The 18,449-nt window shown below is 43.3% G+C and overlaps 2 protein-coding genes across 4 annotated transcripts in view; one reads left to right on the forward strand and one right to left on the reverse strand.

Annotated features, from left to right (window-relative positions):
• Positions 1-6,920: 6,920 nt before the first annotated feature.
• On the reverse strand, positions 6,921-8,484 carry LOC134223142 (alpha-amylase 4N-like). Its single transcript, XM_062702281.1, has 2 exons — positions 7,831-8,484; positions 6,921-7,772 (listed from the first exon to the last, which is right to left on the reverse strand). Exons 1-2 carry the CDS (start codon positions 8,482-8,484, stop codon positions 6,921-6,923), a joined length of 1,506 nt encoding a protein of 501 aa, XP_062558265.1.
• A 704-nt stretch (positions 8,485-9,188) lies between these two features.
• LOC134227443 (serine-enriched protein) overlaps positions 9,189-18,449 on the forward strand; it is a 38,852-nt gene continuing 29,591 nt past the window's right edge. The window contains exons 1-2 of one of the 3 annotated variants that reach the window (XM_062708936.1): positions 9,189-9,336; positions 9,671-9,998. The gene's annotated coding sequence lies outside the window, so the exon portion shown is untranslated. The remainder of the gene's footprint in view (positions 9,337-9,670; positions 9,999-18,449) is intronic. The other 2 variants (XM_062708938.1, XM_062708937.1) reach the window with 2 other exon arrangements.

An 18,449-nucleotide genomic window follows, 5' to 3' on the forward strand; every position in this document is an offset into this window, starting at 1 on the left:
CGATAACACACTTTTTCCTAACGAAACGAAACGAAACGAAATTTAAAATGTCTATGTTGATTCGGATCGAAACGAAACGAAATATAGATTTCTTTCGAGACTTCGAAACGATACGAAATCAAGATTCATTGAATTCGAAATTTTTCGAAACGAAACGAAATTTTGATTTTTTTTCCGCGGAATTTTTATTGAATTGGTTTTACATCATGTACGCAAATCTGATTTCACTTTTTCGAAGTCGAATAACTGTTTTGCGACCAAAAGAGTTATAGTAACTGAAGAGGCAATCTATGATAAATCGTCACATTCTCGCCGCATATAGGGGAGGAGGTTCGGTTGTGGGCACCCTTTTGTGTTTGGTCCATAACTTTGGCCCTGGTTGATCTTATGTCGACATTTACATAGCAATCGAAAGCTAAACTTATAACCTTCCTACTAGCAAAGAAATTAATATGATTTCATCGATTTAGAAAAAAAATATGGACAATTTAGAAAATTTGACATTTTTGGACATTTTCATTTCGTGGTTCGGTTGTGGGCACCATTGAAAACTTAGCTAAAAAGAAGCATGAATACAAACCACCCAGATTTAAAGACAAGGAATAGTTTATTCATTCAAAAAGCCAGGAGACGCTAAAAAAACTCAAATCAATTCACCTAGCAGTGATGATGCCTCCCTCGGTGCATTAAGGAGGATGTTGAAAAAAATCACATAAGAAAGGTCTAAAATAGCACTTTAGGTAAATGGGTCTTAATTTTTCATTGATTTACGTTTTATTGGTATGCATCACAGTCAAAAAAATCCTGATTAATCACCCTAGCGGCAATAGTGCCTTTCTCGTTCATTTCAAAAAATAATATTTTGGCCATAAATTTTGATCCCATAGTCCGATCTGACCAATTTTCAATATGAAACAATGAGAAAGCATTCCCCGTCGAATGCAACTTGTTGCAAGCAAATCGGTCAACGCTTTGTTCCAAAAAGTGTGTGTATAATGACTAGACATGCTGAAAGAGCAAAAATATTAAATAAACTCATTGTTTCAAACAATTATGTTAAACTAATTATAAAAACTGCCTTAAAACGTTATTAAAAATAAGTTAAGGGACAAGTAAAACGATATTGAATGATTTATCAATAAAATTGGGGTGCCCATAACCGAACCAATAAAGGTGCCCACAACCGAATTTCGCAGCCTTTTTGGAACGAGAAGAAAAAAAAATTCGCGATAAAATTTTGATGGCAATCGACATTGGGCCTCAAAATAGATTAAATTTACTGTGTAAATACGCATTAGAACTCACTTTTTGAATTAAATCCTTTAATTTATGACACTTTGAAAAAGGCCAAAAAAACTTTCGTGTTGTTTTTCTTGTACGAAAAATGCTATTATAGCAAACAAATGACGGTTGTCAGAATGACAGCATCTTTTATCTGTCAAAAGATACATAGGGGTGCCCATAACCGACCGGTGCCCACAACCGAACCTCCTCCCCTACCATTGGCGATAAGGCAATACCCCAGCATTTGTGCCGCTTCCAAAGGAATTCATCGTGGAGCGTGTGCTCCCGAATCTGATCAATTTTATATCAGTTTTGTAAGTAAGCAGCATAGTAAGTAGTAAGCATATAAATATAAAGAAATAGTGTGATTTTTCATATACGGATTCAAATTTCGTTTAAAACCTTAGTTCACCTAAGAATTATGTAAGTATGCTGAAGCATACTTCATATTGTCTTGTCAGCGTGGTTTTACAGTATTGACTTTGTCAAACTTTGAAAAAGAATGCTTAGATTATGTTTTATTTAGTGGGATACTTAATTATGTATCCACATATCCAAGGGCTTGACGACCCCTCCCCATGGCCACTGCGAGTTAGACCGGGACCATCGTCCCTAACCCCTAATCCCAAGGCGTCAAGCGACCCGTGCCGAGGGGATGCATGGCCAAGGGGGTGAAATAATAAGCTAGGCCTTTAACGCAGCCTGTGGGGTACCTGGGCACCCTCCACAGTAATTGTCCCTTACCGCGTCATGCTGGGCTCTGGCGTGGTGGACCTCTTTTCCCGAGCAACTCGTGGGACCAAAATGGAAAACCAAGTCAATTCTTCAATTAGTGGTAGTAGTGTAGGCGACAACCCCTTCGCAAGAGGTGGGTTGTTCAGGTCTCCGCCTAGGAGGCCAGAGGCAATAGTCGGCAGCTCAGTGCGCAGCGCCAGCGTGGCCCGAGCAAAGGCAGATAACTAAAATGATATCAAACTGATAACTCGCTAAGTTATCCTTATTATCATTTTGATATTTAGTTATCAATCATGTGATTAACTGATAACCGAATAATAACAAATTTTATTATCAATATAAATTAGCAATTTTCTTTTTAATTTCGCTTCGTTTAGATATCATGCTAAGCATTCTATTCTTTCAAACATACTATCTTCTGCTAAATGTACCCGTCCTTGGCAGTCGTTCACTAATTACGTAAGCATTTTTTCTTGGTTTTTCGAACCCCCTCCCCCCTTGTAAGATTTTTCCCATACATTTTTTTTATAAGAAGAGTAAGAAAATGACAGACCCCCCTCCCCAATATGTACTCACGTAATTAGTGAACGACCCCTTGATCGAAAATTAACTCTTCCTATTTACAAAGCCCAAAACGAATAGGACAATCGTTTTGATTCTTTTTTGAGTATGCAGATAAAAATAATTAGGAGACATATTTTATTGTGAATGTTCATCCCAATATCTTAAAAAAATTGGAAAGCAAACCAAAAAACTAATAGGCAGATATGTATCAAACAAAACAAAACGAAATCCTAAGTTGGCTCTACATTTTATATGTAAGCATATAAAGGTGAAAAACAGATGAACTGCTTTTAATTAATTAGATTTGTTTTACACGAATGCATTGAAAAACAATTTTTTTGTTTTTAATTTGTCAGTAAGTTGAAATAAAATTTCGTCTAAGAAGACAGTGATCTTTACCGTTTCCAACGATATCTATTGATTTGTTTTTTCTCTGTCAACAAAGGAATTTGCACAAGAGTTCATTTTTTTTATTTGTATTGTACTATGCTTATTAACTTTACTTTCATTTCACGTGTCGTTGAATGATGAAGTATGCATCTGAGAACCATACGTTTGTAGTTTTATTAGTACTTAACATGGCCTTGCCACTCTCGAACCATATGATCCAAGGGCATGTGCACATTTAGGATCGGTGTATAATCTATAACTAATTGCTTACTATTCAGGACATCGTCTGCAAATGAAATTGAGTTTGCATTTACTTTGAGGCAATATAATTCACGAACGACAATACAATTCATACAAATGATTTCGTCTTCGTGGGAGGCAGGAAATTAAACAAGAAATGTCGGATAATCAAGAAATTGCAACGATCTGGTTAGTGGTGGAGAAAACAATCATGCTCGCACTGAAGCCGATTCACTATTTTGAATGAAATTCGGTTGTTATTTTTGTTATGTTGACTGGTGAATCAACCAAAATGATAACAATTCTAGTTATCAATATAACCTGATAATAAAGTTTGTTATCAATAAGTTATTCTACTTCGCTGTCTGTCCTGCAGACTATTATTTGGTCATGACATTATGATTTGACTATAAGCAGATTTCGGTAAATGTAGAAAGCATAGTGCTCTTGTTTTCGACTTCTCAAGAGAGCGTAATTGGATGAGTGCCTAGAGACGGCGCCCTACAATCACTCGATTCGAGTTTGAATCCCAGTGAATGCCAACATTTTTTTCAATGTTTAACAAAGTCGGCAAAGAAGATTTGACTATTTTGGTCGATAAAACAGTGAGGGCTGATAACTTAATGATAACAAATTTAGTTATTTGAGTAAATAACATGTATAACTAAATGTGTTATCAACTTGGTATCAGTGATAACTTAATTTGTTTTCATTTAGTTATTTCAGGAACATAATTCTGGTATCATTTTTGTTATGTTGGCTGTTAATTCAGCCAAAATGATAACAAGTTCAGTTATCAAAATGTTAGATAACCGGATAATGAAATTTGTTATCAATTAGTTATTCATCTTTGCTCGGGGGGTCACTCAACCTTCCTCTCGGGTAAAAAAACGCCGGTAGAGGTTATTGACGGCCCATGGCTTGTGGAGGCGATGAACCGCAAACGCGATGGGCTTTCGGCCTTCGAGGTGGCGACGGAACAGCTGGACGCCATCATCGACTTTGCGTCATCGAAGCATAATATCAGCAAGGACCTCAAGAGGAGCTTGCAGAAACTTCGAAAGTCGATGCTGGACGCCAAGCTGGAGAGGGCGGTCGGGACGGCCAAGTGTAAACCCGTGAAATCGGTGGAGTCGAGGTCTACCCAGACTGAGGCCCAAGGATTCGCGGACTCGGGCAAGGTCGAATCAACCGACGAATCAGATGGCGTTAGTGGGTAAACGTCAAACTCGAGCAAATCCGATGCGAGCGCCACTTATGACCGATTGGCCATCTAATTATTATTTAAATTGACCAGTAAATCAGTGAACGATGAGAATTTCACGAGTGTTATGTCTGTTTGTCTGTGTTATTAGCTTAATTAACTGTACACATCATAGTTGCTAATCATGATTGGCCGAGAAACAGCAAATATGCACAGCTCACCAATTAAATATTATTCTTGGGATACAAATAAGTTATTCTTATTGTACATGCTTCGGAGTTTTCAATTCATGACCAATAACGATGCTGGTCACGTGCTTATATTCAGTTTAGGATTAGAAGAGGAAAATTAGTTTAACACTCATTGTTTTAAGGGACCGAGGAATGCTCTGCATCTCCGTGAGCGCTACGGAAAAGAAATCGTTGGTTAGTTAAGAAGATAATTCATGTGAAACCCCTTGGTAAGCGACAAACTATTTGTTGTAAACGAAGTTATTTTGAAAACATGATGACGAGAACTGTGTTTCAAATCAATCCAACGCAAGATCAATGTGCTTCGTTTAATAATCTTCTTCAACACGATCGATTCCGCACTAAATAATTTTGTGCTCTTCGATGCAGACATTAGTTTTATTACTTCGCATTCTCCCACACTAGCTGGCGTGATCAGCATCAACACGATCGATTGCACACTGGTTAAACAAATTTCTGCTATGCGAGGTAGATTTTTTTTCACTTTGCGTTCTCCCGGACTAGCTGCCGTCCCATGACCAGCAGCAACATTCCAGCAACAACGACCAGCAACAACGATTTCGCATTCATATTGTGCAAATAGTAAAAAAATATCACAAAATTTAAATCATGGAAACACTGAAGACGTTTTATAGAAAAAAAAACTACTTACGTATTTGTCGACTAAGAATGGGGTTATGTAAAAGCGTTTATAGAAAAAATTGTATAACCTAAAGTTTTGAAAACAACTTAACGATTTTGTTCAGCGGCGCAGCCAAAATTTTTTATAATGTAAAGTATGGATTAGTTTAAATTTGTTTCGAAATTCCGCGGAATTCCGTTAAATTTCGTTAGAAGCTAGTTTTTTCTAGCGAAATTTTTGTAATTTTACGAAACGAAACGAAATTAAGAAATCAGATTTCGCCATGCTACAATTCCGCGAAATTCCGCGGAATTTCGTTTCGAACCACCTGAAACGAAATTTTTCGAAATACCGCATATGCTTAGTAGTCGTAGATCCTCTACTTCGGGCAGTAATGCAGTCCACTCATGCCACATACTCCAACCTCGACGAGTCTTGATCCCAAGCACAGCCATTACGCCAAATATCTTGAATGATAATCTTGCCGTGTATAGTGAAAGGCGACAAAAATCCCAGAGAGAACTCTTTCCCCAGAAGATTGCTTGTCTTGCTGAAAAAACATCCGGTATCGAAAATTTCGCCTATCCCAATACAGAATTTTTTTTGGCGAATTCGACACTCAGCTGCGAATATCGAACCTATAGTCTATATTACGGACAGGGGCCCTCCTTAGCCGTGCGGTAAGACACGCGGGTACAAAGCAAGACCATGCCGAGGGTGGCTGGGTTCGATTCCCGGTGCCGGTCTAGGCAATTTTCGGATTGGAAATTGCTTAATGAACACTAAGCTGCGAGCCGGCTCTATCCCATTGAGGGGATGTAATGCCAATAAGAAGAAGAAGAAAGAAGTCCACTAAGGAAATGAAACTTGGACCATGCTCGAGAAGGACTTGCAAGCACTTGGAGTTGTGCGGCCTAGTTCTGCCGAACGAGCTATCACGGGGTGTGCTGTCTAATCGCGCGTGCGACTGCGTTGGTTGTCCCACGAGGGAAGAGGCGAAGTCATGGCTTGCTATTTGCTAGTTAGTGTTGGCAACCGAACCGTTATACGATATTTACATATCTGTCATCAATGCACTCTAAACGTGGATTGCCCAACTCTTAATATATCTCACCCTCACAGGAGTATTTGAGAAACAGATGCTTAGAACCATCTTTGGCGGTGTGAAAGAGGACGATGTTTGGCGGCGAAGGATAAACCACGAGCTCGCCCAACTCTACGGCGAGCCCAGCATCCAGAAAGTAGCTAAAGCTGAAAGGGCACGATGGACAGGGCATGTTGCAAGAATTCCGGACAGCATCCTTGCAAAGATGATGTTCGCTTCCAACCCGGCTGGTACAAGAAGGCGTGGAATTCAGCGCGAGAGAGGCTGGCCAGGTATAGAACAATTTTGCGAGCGATGCGAGGATGAAGAGATGTGGCCTCGAACCGTGTATTGGGGCGTCAAACTGTTGATTCAGTACTACCTGTTTAGATGTTAGTTTTGCCCCACAGAGGTCGATTACTAGGAAGGGCATACATAGGTGAAGAAATTTGGGGTCTATAATAAAGAGGTCGATAATTCTTATATTTTGACAACATATACATATTTGAGTTTTTATCTTTTACTAACTTACTGCTATAAACACGCTCAAACCTTCGCACTTGCCAATAAAACCAAGAAGGGTTCTTTCGCCGTACTCTTTATATAAATATCAGCCTTGCCATCATTACCCACCTTGACTGCCACTCCGGTGCAGGCTTTGTTTTCCAATTTCCCACTTATTAAATCACAATACACCCCCGCCTCAAGACAGGTGAAAAGTTTCGCTTTTAATGTGAGCGCAACTTCTGCATTAATTGCTACAAATCCTACCTTTCCCCGACAGAACGCTACCTGATTCTGTCCATTATCAACCCAATTGATGACCGGTTGGCCGGATACTTCCTTCCTAAATTTGAGCATCTGCTGTACGGCCTTCCAGCGATGCTCACAGACCCATCCACCGGTGCATTTATCCATTTCATCCAGAACCACTTTAGAAATTTTTCCCCGTTCGTCGCTTGGTGGTCCGTGCTCGACGTCCGTGAATTGAAACGAGCTGACAATCCGCGGTGTTGCGTACCGATGGGCCATCATAAATACCAAAGCAATTTTGTACAGCCGTTCATTTTTGTACGTAATAATTGCCGGTCCATCTGCCAAATCTGGTAGTCGTTGCAATGAAGGTGTGTTTACGAATATGATTGATCGCTCCCTGGGAATGAAACCTAACCTGGTTCCAAGGTTGACCATGTAGTGAAATGACTTCCGTTTGAACATAATATCGGCTATGTCGTACGCAAACCGATACTCCGTGGTGAATCCCATCAAGGTGTACTCATTCTTTCTTGAGCCACCTTCACCGAAATCAGCCACGTCTTGATAAATGAACGGCCGGCTACCTTGGGAGATCCCGGAGATTGCTGTTGAACTAAGGTTTTCTAGTTTTCCATAAATTGCCTGAAATAATTGGAGAAATGTTTCAATTGTTCTATTTATTATGAGCTATTGTACTAACACCGAGATCGTGCGGCCAAATGTTTTTCGCGGCGTGAACGTAAAATCCTGCTACTCCCATCCGAATCATTTTGTTCATAAAATCAATCATCCGTTGTCTAACTCGTGCCAGTCCTTGATTCAAATCGGGTAAATCATTCAGCTGACAATTGCGTACCTCGTGGGGATCACTTCCATCCAAAATGGTGCAGGCAGCGTTAAAATCCGTTGCAACGAATGGAACGTCTGGATACTCCCGATTTCCTGGATTAGCCACCGCACCTCCTGTCCCCTTGATGGGCCCACTTCCGCCCGCCATGTTGTTCAGCACGACTTCAACGAAGACACGAACTCCAGCCTCATTACACTTTTGCACCATCGAACGGAACTGTAATTCGTCACCAGACCGGCTTGCTATCCGGTAAGAAACAGGCTCGTATCGCTCCCGCCAAGTGCGGTTCGCCATAATACGGACCTCATTTACCGGAGACACCTGCACAGCACTGAACCCATTCGGGGCCAAGTAGGAAGTGCATTCCGTGGCGATGTCCTCAAAGAGCCACTCAAACAGGTGGACAATAACTCCGCTGCTTCCCTTTTTGAAATATGGATTAAATTGAGCTGCTGCTAGTGCGGGAAATAAGAGCAGCGAAAAAGCAAAGCGTGACCAGCTCATCGCGCAAACAGCGTTCATTGACTGACTGCGCGGAAATGGCTTTGTGATGCAATAAATAAAGCAAGGTGATTGTCATGACCAGATCTTGTTCTGCTTCCGCTTGATCAGTTGCAGACGACCAAGATCAGGGCAATATGGAATTATTAGTAACTAGCAGAATCGTGATGATGCTGTCATCGTCCAATTATTATTCTACTGTCAGACCATTGAGTGACGCAATGGAAAGGCTCGAATTATTTGTAAAACTTACATAAATAAGAACGCTTGTATTGAAAGAGTATAGAATCACGGTTTTTTTTTCTTCAGAAATTTAAGTTTCAAAAATTAGGTTATTTTTGACCAAAAATTCATCTTTTAATTTAAACGAGTTAATTAAAACACGCTAGTACTAACTCGTCCTATTGCAATCAATCATAATAGACAGAATTTGCATAGAGTTAGAGAATAATTCCAGTAAGAAACATGTCTTCATATTCGGAAGATAAAAGTATAATATAAATTATGCGTGTACAACAAAGTTAAGCCTTTTGAAATTTGTCCTCCCTATAGAGCCACTCCAAGCGAAACGAATGCATATCGCATTATTGACCACCCATATCTGTATCGTGCTCCCAATCACAATCGCACACCCCAACCCACAAAAAAATGCTTCCACATGGAACAGTTGACAAACATATCAGTAGAAAATCAGCAACGTTTGACAACAGAGAGGCTTCGATGGCTAAAGAGTGAGAGGGCATGCGCAACTTCCCGCGATAGGCAAATTGGAAGGACATTAAGACGCGAGGATGGTCATCGTCAGTTCTCTTATCACCATCAAGTCGTTAACAGCTAACTCGTTTGCCTGCTGAGGTGAGTCGTTTTTCCTTAATGGGCTGGGGTCACAGGTGGAAAATTTTCATTTTTGTTTTATCTCCATTCAGTTTGACGGAAAGGAACTTTTGCACTTTCAAAATGAAAGAAATTATAAGTTATTTGCGTTTTTAACAGCTATTAGTGGAAATCAGTTGATATGTTTATTTTAGGAGTTGTTAAAACTGAGTGCGTACCATTGGTGAAAAAATAACCATACGGAGCTAATTAACAATTGAACATCCTTTTTTGAAATGCAAATGTGCAAAGATGTTGTTAGCATACAAATTACCCCAAAAATCTAACCATGGCAACCGTTTTCATTCGCTTTTAGGGCCATTTTCATATCCGATTAACCCAGGTGGAAAAGTGGAAAATTTGGAGGCCATTCGAAAAGCAGTAGGCGCTGCGTCGGTGCGAGTGTGTTCGTGTGGAAAGCTTCCCCGCTTGACTGTGTGAGTGTGGAAGCGCAACACTTGGTTTTTCCCTCTCCGCGCTCGGATGAGAGCGTGAGCATTTTCCTCCCCCGTTGGCTGACGGCGTGCGGTCATAAGTCAGGCAGCCCTACCGAAACTATCCAAAACAAAACCTCCACCACCAACACCACCACCACCCCCTTTCCTGAGAAACGGTTCGGAGAAAAGCCACTAAAATTGCAACAGGTTTGTTTACGTTTGCATGATACTCCTAGATGTATGTTTATTCACGAAATCAGAATGGACGCTAATAATAGCCTAATAACGATGTTGAAGCCAATGTCATTCACAAACCACCTCGTAGCGTTGGCATGGTAACCAGGGTTTTTTTACACACTTTCATCTATCAGTTTTTATGATTGAACGACCCAATGGGAATCGTTTTTCAGCCGAGGCACACGAAGACGACACAATGAGAAAATAATTGGTTTGTTAGCAGCTGCAGGGTCGGAATTATTTTTGTTTGAGACTGGGATGAGAGTTTGCGAAAGCGCGGGACAAAAAATGGTTCCTTTTCTGCATTTTTTAGATGTGCGCTTAAAGATAAAACTTTAGTTTATTTGTCAAATATTGTGTTGATCTGGGATGTAAATTCATTGCATACACACTTCGCCAGGATTCTGTCGTTCGGTAATTTTTTTTTCAGTTCTAATTCAGTAAATTATGCTTTTACTGAGATATCAGTAAACCAACTGCCAAAATTGATATTGTTCACAGGTGACTCAGTTAATGATAATAAAAATACTGAAAACCGTAAACACAACTACTGACTTTTTCGGCAATATTTTTTGTCTCTACAGCCGGGTGAAAAAGTATTGACACTGCCCGATGGGCCACGCTAAGTAATTAGATGGAAACAAATATTTCTACATTGAATATGATATTTTCGCAGCAAAGTGTCTTCAGCAAAATTAAAGCTTTTTGTTTAAGCTTTATTTTGATGTTTGTTGCAATTGGATGATCCCACCACATTTTAAGATGAAATGTTTAACTTCTGCATTTTTAGTTTTAGCATTGTACGATGTTCCAGAAAGTTGTTGCTGATTTAATTTCGAGACACTTTGCTGAAGAAACCATTTTTTAATGTCGTTTTTAATTTTATATAATAGTATTGGGGTGACCCTAAAAAAATTGATTGTAACTTTCCAAATACCACCATTTATTGTAGAGTTCCTGTTTTGGCAAAACATACCTTTTCTTATTGCGAAACAGATAGTGCGTTGGGTCCTGGTATTCAGGGTATTTTTGAAGGATTTAGTAAAGGATATCTTTTTTTAGGATTTAGGATACAGTAAAGATCTGATCCATCGTCGAGCGGCAGTTAACGAAGCCGGTAACTTCCCACGAACTTATTCAGTATTGGTGACAGGCGGCGAAAGATGGTCTGGTATATCACTTTGTAGGCGGCATTTAGGATGGTGATCGCTCGAAAGTTCACCCACTCCAGCTTGTCGCCTTTCTTGTAGATGGGTCATATGAACCTTTCTTTCCACTCTTCCGGTAGTTGTTTTGTTTAGCAGATTCTGATAATCAGCCTGTGCAGGGGTACAAACATAAAATACCAAGCGCCTCCATATTGATCAATCCCTACCAACCCAAACATTGCACGGTGACTGAAGCCGTGTTTTATGCGCGTTCAATTAATAGTAGGGAAGAACTTTCCGAAACCCTAAATGGTAGAGGTTTTTTGGTCAAGTTTCGTCTATTTCGTAGAGAGAACATTTTTCTACGTGTATCAACCGACACATGTTTTTACCGATTCCCCGTTAAAAGCAGCATTGAACGAAGAGAAAATGCTCGAGAAAATTATATCAAATGTAAGTATACTCTGGCAGAGGAAATAAAAGTAGCGAGAGTTGTAGAAAGTTCACAAAAAATGTTTTAAAAAGACTAAAAAGTAAAGAGTTAAGATTTTGTGTGGGCCTAAAAATTACAAATGTGTTTTTCTTATTTCATTTTATAACGCTGGAGAAGGCATCACCATCGCCAGGTGGATTAATCTAAGTTTTTATTCTAAGCTAAGGCTCGGAAGCCTCCTTTCAAGAGGCTCGGAAGCCTCCTTTCAAGAGGCTCGGAAGTCTCCTTTCAAGAGGCTCGGAAGTCTCCTTTCAAGAGGCTCGGAAGTCTCCTTTCAAGAGGCTCGGAAGTCTCCTTTCAAGAGGCTCGGAAGTCTCCTTTCAAGAGGCTCGGAAGTCTCCTTTCAAGAGGCTCGGAAGTCTCCTTTCAATAGGCTCAGAGTCTCCTTTCAAGAGGCCTCAGGCCTCCTTCAAGAGGCCCTGAAGCCTCCTTTCAAGAGGCTCCAAGCCTCCTTTCAAGAGGCCTGGAAGCCTCCTTTCAAGAGGCCTGGAAGCCTCCTTTCAAGAGGCTCAAGCCTCCTTTCAAGAGGCTCAGAAGCCTCCTTTCAAGAGGCCTGGAAGCCTCCTTTCAAGAGGCCTGGAAGCCTCCTTTCAAGAGGCTCAAGCCTCCTTCCAGAGGCCTCAGCCTCCTTAAAACAGGCTCAGAAGCCTCCTTAAAACAGGCTCAGAGCCTCCTTTCAAGAGGCCTCAAGCCTCCTTTCAAGAGGCCTGAAGCCTCCTTTCAAGAGGCCTCAAGCCTCCTTTCAAGATGCCTCAAGCCTCCTTTCAAGAGGCCTGGAAGCCTCCTTCAAGAGGCCCGGAAGCCTCCTTTCAAGAGGATCAGCCTCCTTCAAGAGGCTCAGGCCTCCTTTCAAGAGGCCTCGGAAGCCTCCTTTCAAGAGGCTCAGGCCTCCTTTCAAGAGGCTCCAGCCTCCTTTCAAGAGGCTCAAGCCTCCTTTCAAGAGGCTCAGAAGCCTCCTTTCAAGAGGCTCAAGCCTCCTTTCAAGAGGCCTGGAAGCCTCCTTCAAGAGGCCTGGAAGCCTCCTTCAAGAGGCCCGGCCTCCTTCAAGAGGGCTCAAGCCTCCTTCAAGAGGCTCAGAAGCCTCCTTTCAAGAGGCTCAGGAAGCCTCCTTTCAAGAGGCTCCAGAAGCCTCCTTCAAGAGGCTCAGCCTCCTTTCAAGAGGCCTGGAAGCCTCCTTCAAGAGGCCTGGAAGCCTCCTTTCAAGAGGCTCAGAAGCCTCCTTTCAAGAGGCTCAGAGCCTCCTTTCAAGAGGCCTCAGAAGCCTCCTTTCAAGAGGCTCGGAAGCCTCCTTTCAAGAGGCTGGAAGCCTCCTTTCAAGAGGCTCAGAAGCCTCCTTTCAAGAGGCCTGGAAGCCTCCTTTCAAGAGGTTCAGAAGCCTCCTTTCAAGAGGCTCAGAAGCCTCCTTTCAAGAGGCTCGGAAGCCTCCTTTCAAGAGGCTCAAGCCTCCTTTCAAGAGGCTCGGAAGCCTCCTTTCAAGAGGCTCGGAAGCCTCCTTTCAAGAGGCTCGGAAGCCTCCTTTCAAGAGGCTCGGAAGCCTCCTTTCAAGAGGCTCGGAAGCCTCCTTTCAAGAGGCTCGGAACCCGAGTAGAGGAAAATAGCTCAATAATATCAAATGTTGATAAGATAGCAAAATGAGATATGGACATGATTGATATAAGAGATAAAAGATCAGGCGACAATATCAATATTTTGCACTAAAATATCATGAGGATATCAAGATATGTTATTTGTAATAAGTGATCGATATCAAGTGCCATTAGTTTGTTCTTATCCATAGCATATCTTGATATTTAAATGATATTTCGGTGCAAAATTTTGATATTGTGGCCTGTTCTTTTATCTCTTATATCAATCAAGTCCATATCATGTTTTGTTATTCTGTTCATGGCTTCTGCCCGGGAAGCCTCCTTTCAAGAGGCTCGGAAGCCTCCTTTCAAGAGGCTCGGAAGCCTCCTTTCAAGAGGCTCGGAAGCCTCCTTTCAAGAGGCTCGGAAGCCTCCTTTCAAGAGGCTCGGAAGCCTCCTTCAAGAGGCTCGGAAGCCTCCTTTCAAGAGGCCTGGAAGCCTCCTTTCAAGTGGCTCAGAGCCTCCTTTCAAGAGGCTCAGGAAGCCTCCTTTCAAGAGGCTCAGAGCCTCCTTCAAGAGGCTCGGAAGCCTCCTTTCAAGAGGCTCTGAAGCCTCCTTTCAAGAGGCCTGGAAGCCTCCTTTCAAGAGGCTCAGAAGCCTCCTTCAAGAGGCTCAGAGCCTCCTTTCAAGAGGCCCGGAAGCCTCCTTCCAGAGGTCTGGAAGCCTCTTTTCAAGAGACTCAGAGCCTCCTTTCAAGAGGCTCAGGCCTCCTTTCAAGAGGCTCAGGCCTCCTTTCAAGAGGCTCAGAGCCTCCTTTCAAGAGGCTCAGAAGCCTCCTTTCAAGAGGCTCAGAAGCCTCCTTTCAAGAGGCCTCAGGCCTCCTTTCAAGAGGCCTGGAAGCCTCCTTTCAAGAGGCTCAGAGCCTCCTTTCAAGAGGCTGGAAGCCTCCTTCAAGAGGCTCAGGCCTCCTTTCAAGAGGCCTGGAAGCCTCCTTTCAAGAGGCCTCAAGCCTCCTTTCAAGAGGCTCGAGCCTCCTTTCAAGAGGCCTCAGAAGCCTCCTTTCCAGAGGCTCAGGAAGCCTCCTTAAAACAGGCCTGGAGGCCTCCTTAAAACAGGCCTGGAAGCCTCCTTTCAAGAGGCTCAGGAAGCCTCCTTTCAAGAGGCTCAGAGCCTCCTTCAAGAGGCTCAGGAAGCCTCCTTTCAAGAGGCTCAGAAGCCTCCTTTCAAGAGGCTCAGGCCTCCTTTCAAGAGGCTCAGCCTCCTTTCAAGAGGCCCGGAAGCCTCCTTTCAAGAGGCTCAGAAGCCTCCTTTCAAGAGGCTCAAGCCTCCTTCAAGAGGCTCAGGCCTCCTTTCAAGAGGCCTGGAAGCCTCCTTCAAGAGGCTCAGAAGCCTCTCCTTTCAAGAGGCCTCGGAAGCCTCATTTCAAGAGGCTCAAGCCTCCTTTCAAGAGGCCTGAAGCCTCCTTTCAAGAGGCTCAGAGCCTCCTTTCAAGAGGCTCAAGCCTCCTTTCAAGAGGCTCAAGCCTCCTTCAAGAGGCTCAGGCCTCCTTTCAAGAGGCCTGGAAGCCTCCTTTCAAGAGGTTCAGAGCCTCCTTTCAAGAGGTTCAGAAGCCTCCTTCAAGAGGTTCAGAAGCCTCCTTTCAAGAGGCCTGGAAGCCTCCTTTCAAGAGGCCTGAAGCCTCCTTCAAGAGGCTCTGAAGCCTCCTTTCAAGAGGCCTGGAAGCCTCCTTTCAAGAGGCTCAGAAGCCTCCTTTCAGAGGCTCAGGCCTCCTTTCAAGAGGCTCAGAAGCCTCCTTTCAAGAGGCTCAGAAGCCTCCTTTCAAGAGGCTCAGAAGCCTCCTTTCAAGAGGCTCAGAGCCTCCTTTCAAGAGGCTCAGAGCCTCCTTTCAAGAGCTCAAGCCTCCTTTCAAGAGGCTCAGAGCCTCCTTTCAAGAGGCTCGAAGCCCTCTTTCAAGAGGCTCAGGAAGCCTCCTTTCAAGAGGCTCAGAGCTCCTTTCAAGAGGCTCAGAGCCTCTTTGAAAGGAGGCTCTGAGCCTCTTGAAAGGAGGCCTCCTTTCAAGAGGCTCAGGCCTCCTTTCAAGGAGGCTCAGAGCCTCCTTTCAAGGAGGCTCAGAAGCCTCCTTTCAAGAGGCTCAGAGCCTCTTGAAAGGAGGCTCTGAGCCTCCTTTCAAAGGAGGCTCTGAGCCTCCTTTGAAAGGAGGCTCTGAGCCTCTTGAAAGGAGGCTCTGAGCCTCCTTGAAAGGAGGCTCTGAGCCTTTGAAAGGAGGCTCTGAGCCTCTGAAAGGAGGCTCAGAGCCTCCTTTTTGAAAGGAGGCTCAGAGCCTCCTTTGAAAGGAGGCTCTGAGCCTCTTTGAAAGGAGGCTCTGAGCCTCCTTTGAAAGGAGGCTCTGAGCCTTTGAAAGGAGGCTTGAGCCTCTTGGAAAGGAGGCTCTGAGCCTCTTTTGAAAGGAGGCTCTGAGCCTCTTGAAAGGAGGCTCTGAGCCTCTTGAAAGGAGGCTCTGAGCCTCTTGAAAGAGGCTTCCTGAGCCTCTTGAAAAGAGGCTCAGAGCCTCCTTTGAAAGGAGGCTCTGAGCCTCCTTTGAAAGGAGGCTCTGAGCCTCTTGAAAGGAGGCTCTGAGCCTCTTGAAAGGAGGCTCAGAGCCTCCTTGAAAGGAGGCTCAGAGCCTCCTTGAAAGGAGGCTCTGAGCCTCCTTGAAAGGAGGCTCTGAGCCTCCTTGAAAGGAGGCTCAGAGCCTCCTTGAAAGGAGGCTTGAGCCTCCTTTGAAAGGAGGCTCAGAGCCTCTGAAAGGAGGCTCAGAGCCTCCTTTGAAAGGAGGCTCAGAGCCTCCTTTGAAAGGAGGCTCAGAGCCTCTTGAAAGGAGGCTCTGAGCCTCCTTGAAAGGAGGCTCAGAGCCTCTTGAAAGGAGGCTCTGAGCCTCTTGAAAGGAGGCCTGAGCCTCCTTTCAAGGCTCTGAGCCTCTTGAAAGGAGGCTTCCGAGCTCTTGAAAGGAGGCCTGAGCCTTTGAAAGGAGGCTTCAAGCCTCTTGAAAGGAGGCTTCTGAGCCTTCTTGAAAGGAGGCTTCTGAGCCTTCTTGAAAGGAGGCTTCCTGAGCTCTTAGAAGGAAGCTTTGGCTATCGCTTGGGCGACTGAACGCTTTCAAATGTACTTAACTGGTTTGGAATTCACGATACTAACGGATCACAAGCCCCTTGGCCCAGAGGTCAGCAAGCCGACAGCGGTAACGATGAATGAGATTATAAATTGCTCACAAGTGGATGTTTCAAGAGGCTCGGAAGTCTTTTTTCAAGAGGCTCGGAAGCCTCCTTTCAAGAGGTTCGGAAGCCTCCTTTCAAGAGGCTCGGAAGCCTCCTTTCAAGAGGCTCGGAAGCCCCCTTTCAAGAGGTTCGGAAGCCTCCTTGCAAAAGGCTCGGAAGCCTCCTTTTAAGAGGGTTCGATGGACTGTAGTATCCGAGGTGTTTAGGGTTACAAAGGGCAAGTTTTATTTGCCGAAAGCATCATCGTCGTTCTCTAGTCCATTCGTACTTGGTACCTTTCAGTGTCATTTGCCTCAGTGGGTACGACATCTTTGAAAGATTTGGAATAAACTTGCCCACGTAGTTCACTAGGCCTAGAAAACTACGCATTTCGGCGGTATTATGTGGTTGTCTGAAGGATTGGATAGTACTAATCCTAGCGTTCATAGGCAATATGCCTTGCTCCGTCAAGGTATGATCCATAAAATTCACTGACGTCTTCCCGATCTCACACTTTTTGATGTTTACTGTCAGTCCGTGTTCGCTGAGTCTTTGTAGAACTAGTTGAACTCTTGCATCGTGCTCTTTCTTTTCTCCGCATATTAACTAGACAGGGAAGCAATCTGTAGAGCATTAACAATAGATATTTGAGGTTATGGCATTCAGTCTTCTTATGCTCAAAAACGGGTTTTACGTTTTTATTCGACGTTTCGGTTACATATATTGTACCTTTGTCAAGCAGTTAACTATGTCGGGACTTAGTTAACTCCTTGATAAAGGTACAATATATGTAACCTTTGTCAAGCAGTTAACTATGTCGAGACGTAGTTAACTCCTTGATAAAGGTACAATATATGTAACCGAAACGTCGGATAAAAACGTACAACCCGTTTTTGAGCATAAGAAGACTGAAATCCATAACCTCAAATATCACCATCTTAGTCGATCTCTCCTAGAAAATCAACAATAGAAATTATGCAATTGCGTGGAATTCATACTATTTAGCAGGGGATCGATTCCAGATCACCATTTTTAGACTGCCAAAAGCTTAGGGAAAGCTGAGGAGGCTCGAGCCTTCCTGTTTACCGGAAACCGATGTAATTTTGCTCTAACATATTTTTAGTATTAGTCCTCTAGGCCAGCGTTTCTCAACCTTATTAATGAGAGATACCCCTTAAATATTTTGCATTCATTACCCTGTTTTTAATTTCGCTGTAAATGAAAAATAAGCGTAACTTATATGATATTATGAAAAACGAACTTAAAATCTAACAGGATAAGGTAATCAATTTTTCTTGGATACGTATACTAAACAAGCGACAAAAGAGATCCAACGACAAAGTTTTGTTTGACAAAGATCTAAAAATTATGCTATCGTAGTCTCTGCTTTTATGTAAATATTCGAGAATCTAACTCTGATTACAAAAAAATTAACATCTCCAAAAAGTTGTCCGAAATTTTCATTATTTCGTTAAACTTTCTAATTCAAATTAAATATATACACCAAGCTTCCTACTAGACTTTGTGATCTTTTTGAGGCTTCTGACTCTCTTGAAAGTAGGATTCCGAGCCATATGTAAGGATGTTACCGATCCTCTTGAAAGGAGGCTTATAAGCTTTTTAAAAAATGAATTCCGAACATCTTGAAAGAAGGCTTCCGAGCCTCTTGAAAGGAGGCTTCCGAGCCTCTTGAAAGGAGGCTTCCGAGCCTCTTGAAAGGAGGCTTCCGAGCCTCTTGAAAGGAGGCTTCCGAGCCTCTTGAAAGGAGGCTTCCGAGCCTCTTGAAATGAAAGGAGGCTTCCGAGCCTCTTGAAAGGAGGCTTCCGAGCCTCTTGAAAGGAGGCTTCCGAGCCTCTTGAAAGGAGGCTTCCGAGCCTCTTGAAAGGAGGCTTCCGAGCCTCTTGAAAGGAGGCTTCCGAGCCTCTTGAAAGGAGGCTTCTGAGCCTCGTGAAAGGAGGCTTCTGAGCCTCTTGAAAGGAGGC

The sequence above is a fragment of the Armigeres subalbatus genome, chromosome 3 (genome assembly GCF_024139115.2).
Source record: "Armigeres subalbatus isolate Guangzhou_Male chromosome 3, GZ_Asu_2, whole genome shotgun sequence".
Classification (NCBI taxonomy): domain Eukaryota; kingdom Metazoa; phylum Arthropoda; class Insecta; order Diptera; family Culicidae; genus Armigeres; species Armigeres subalbatus.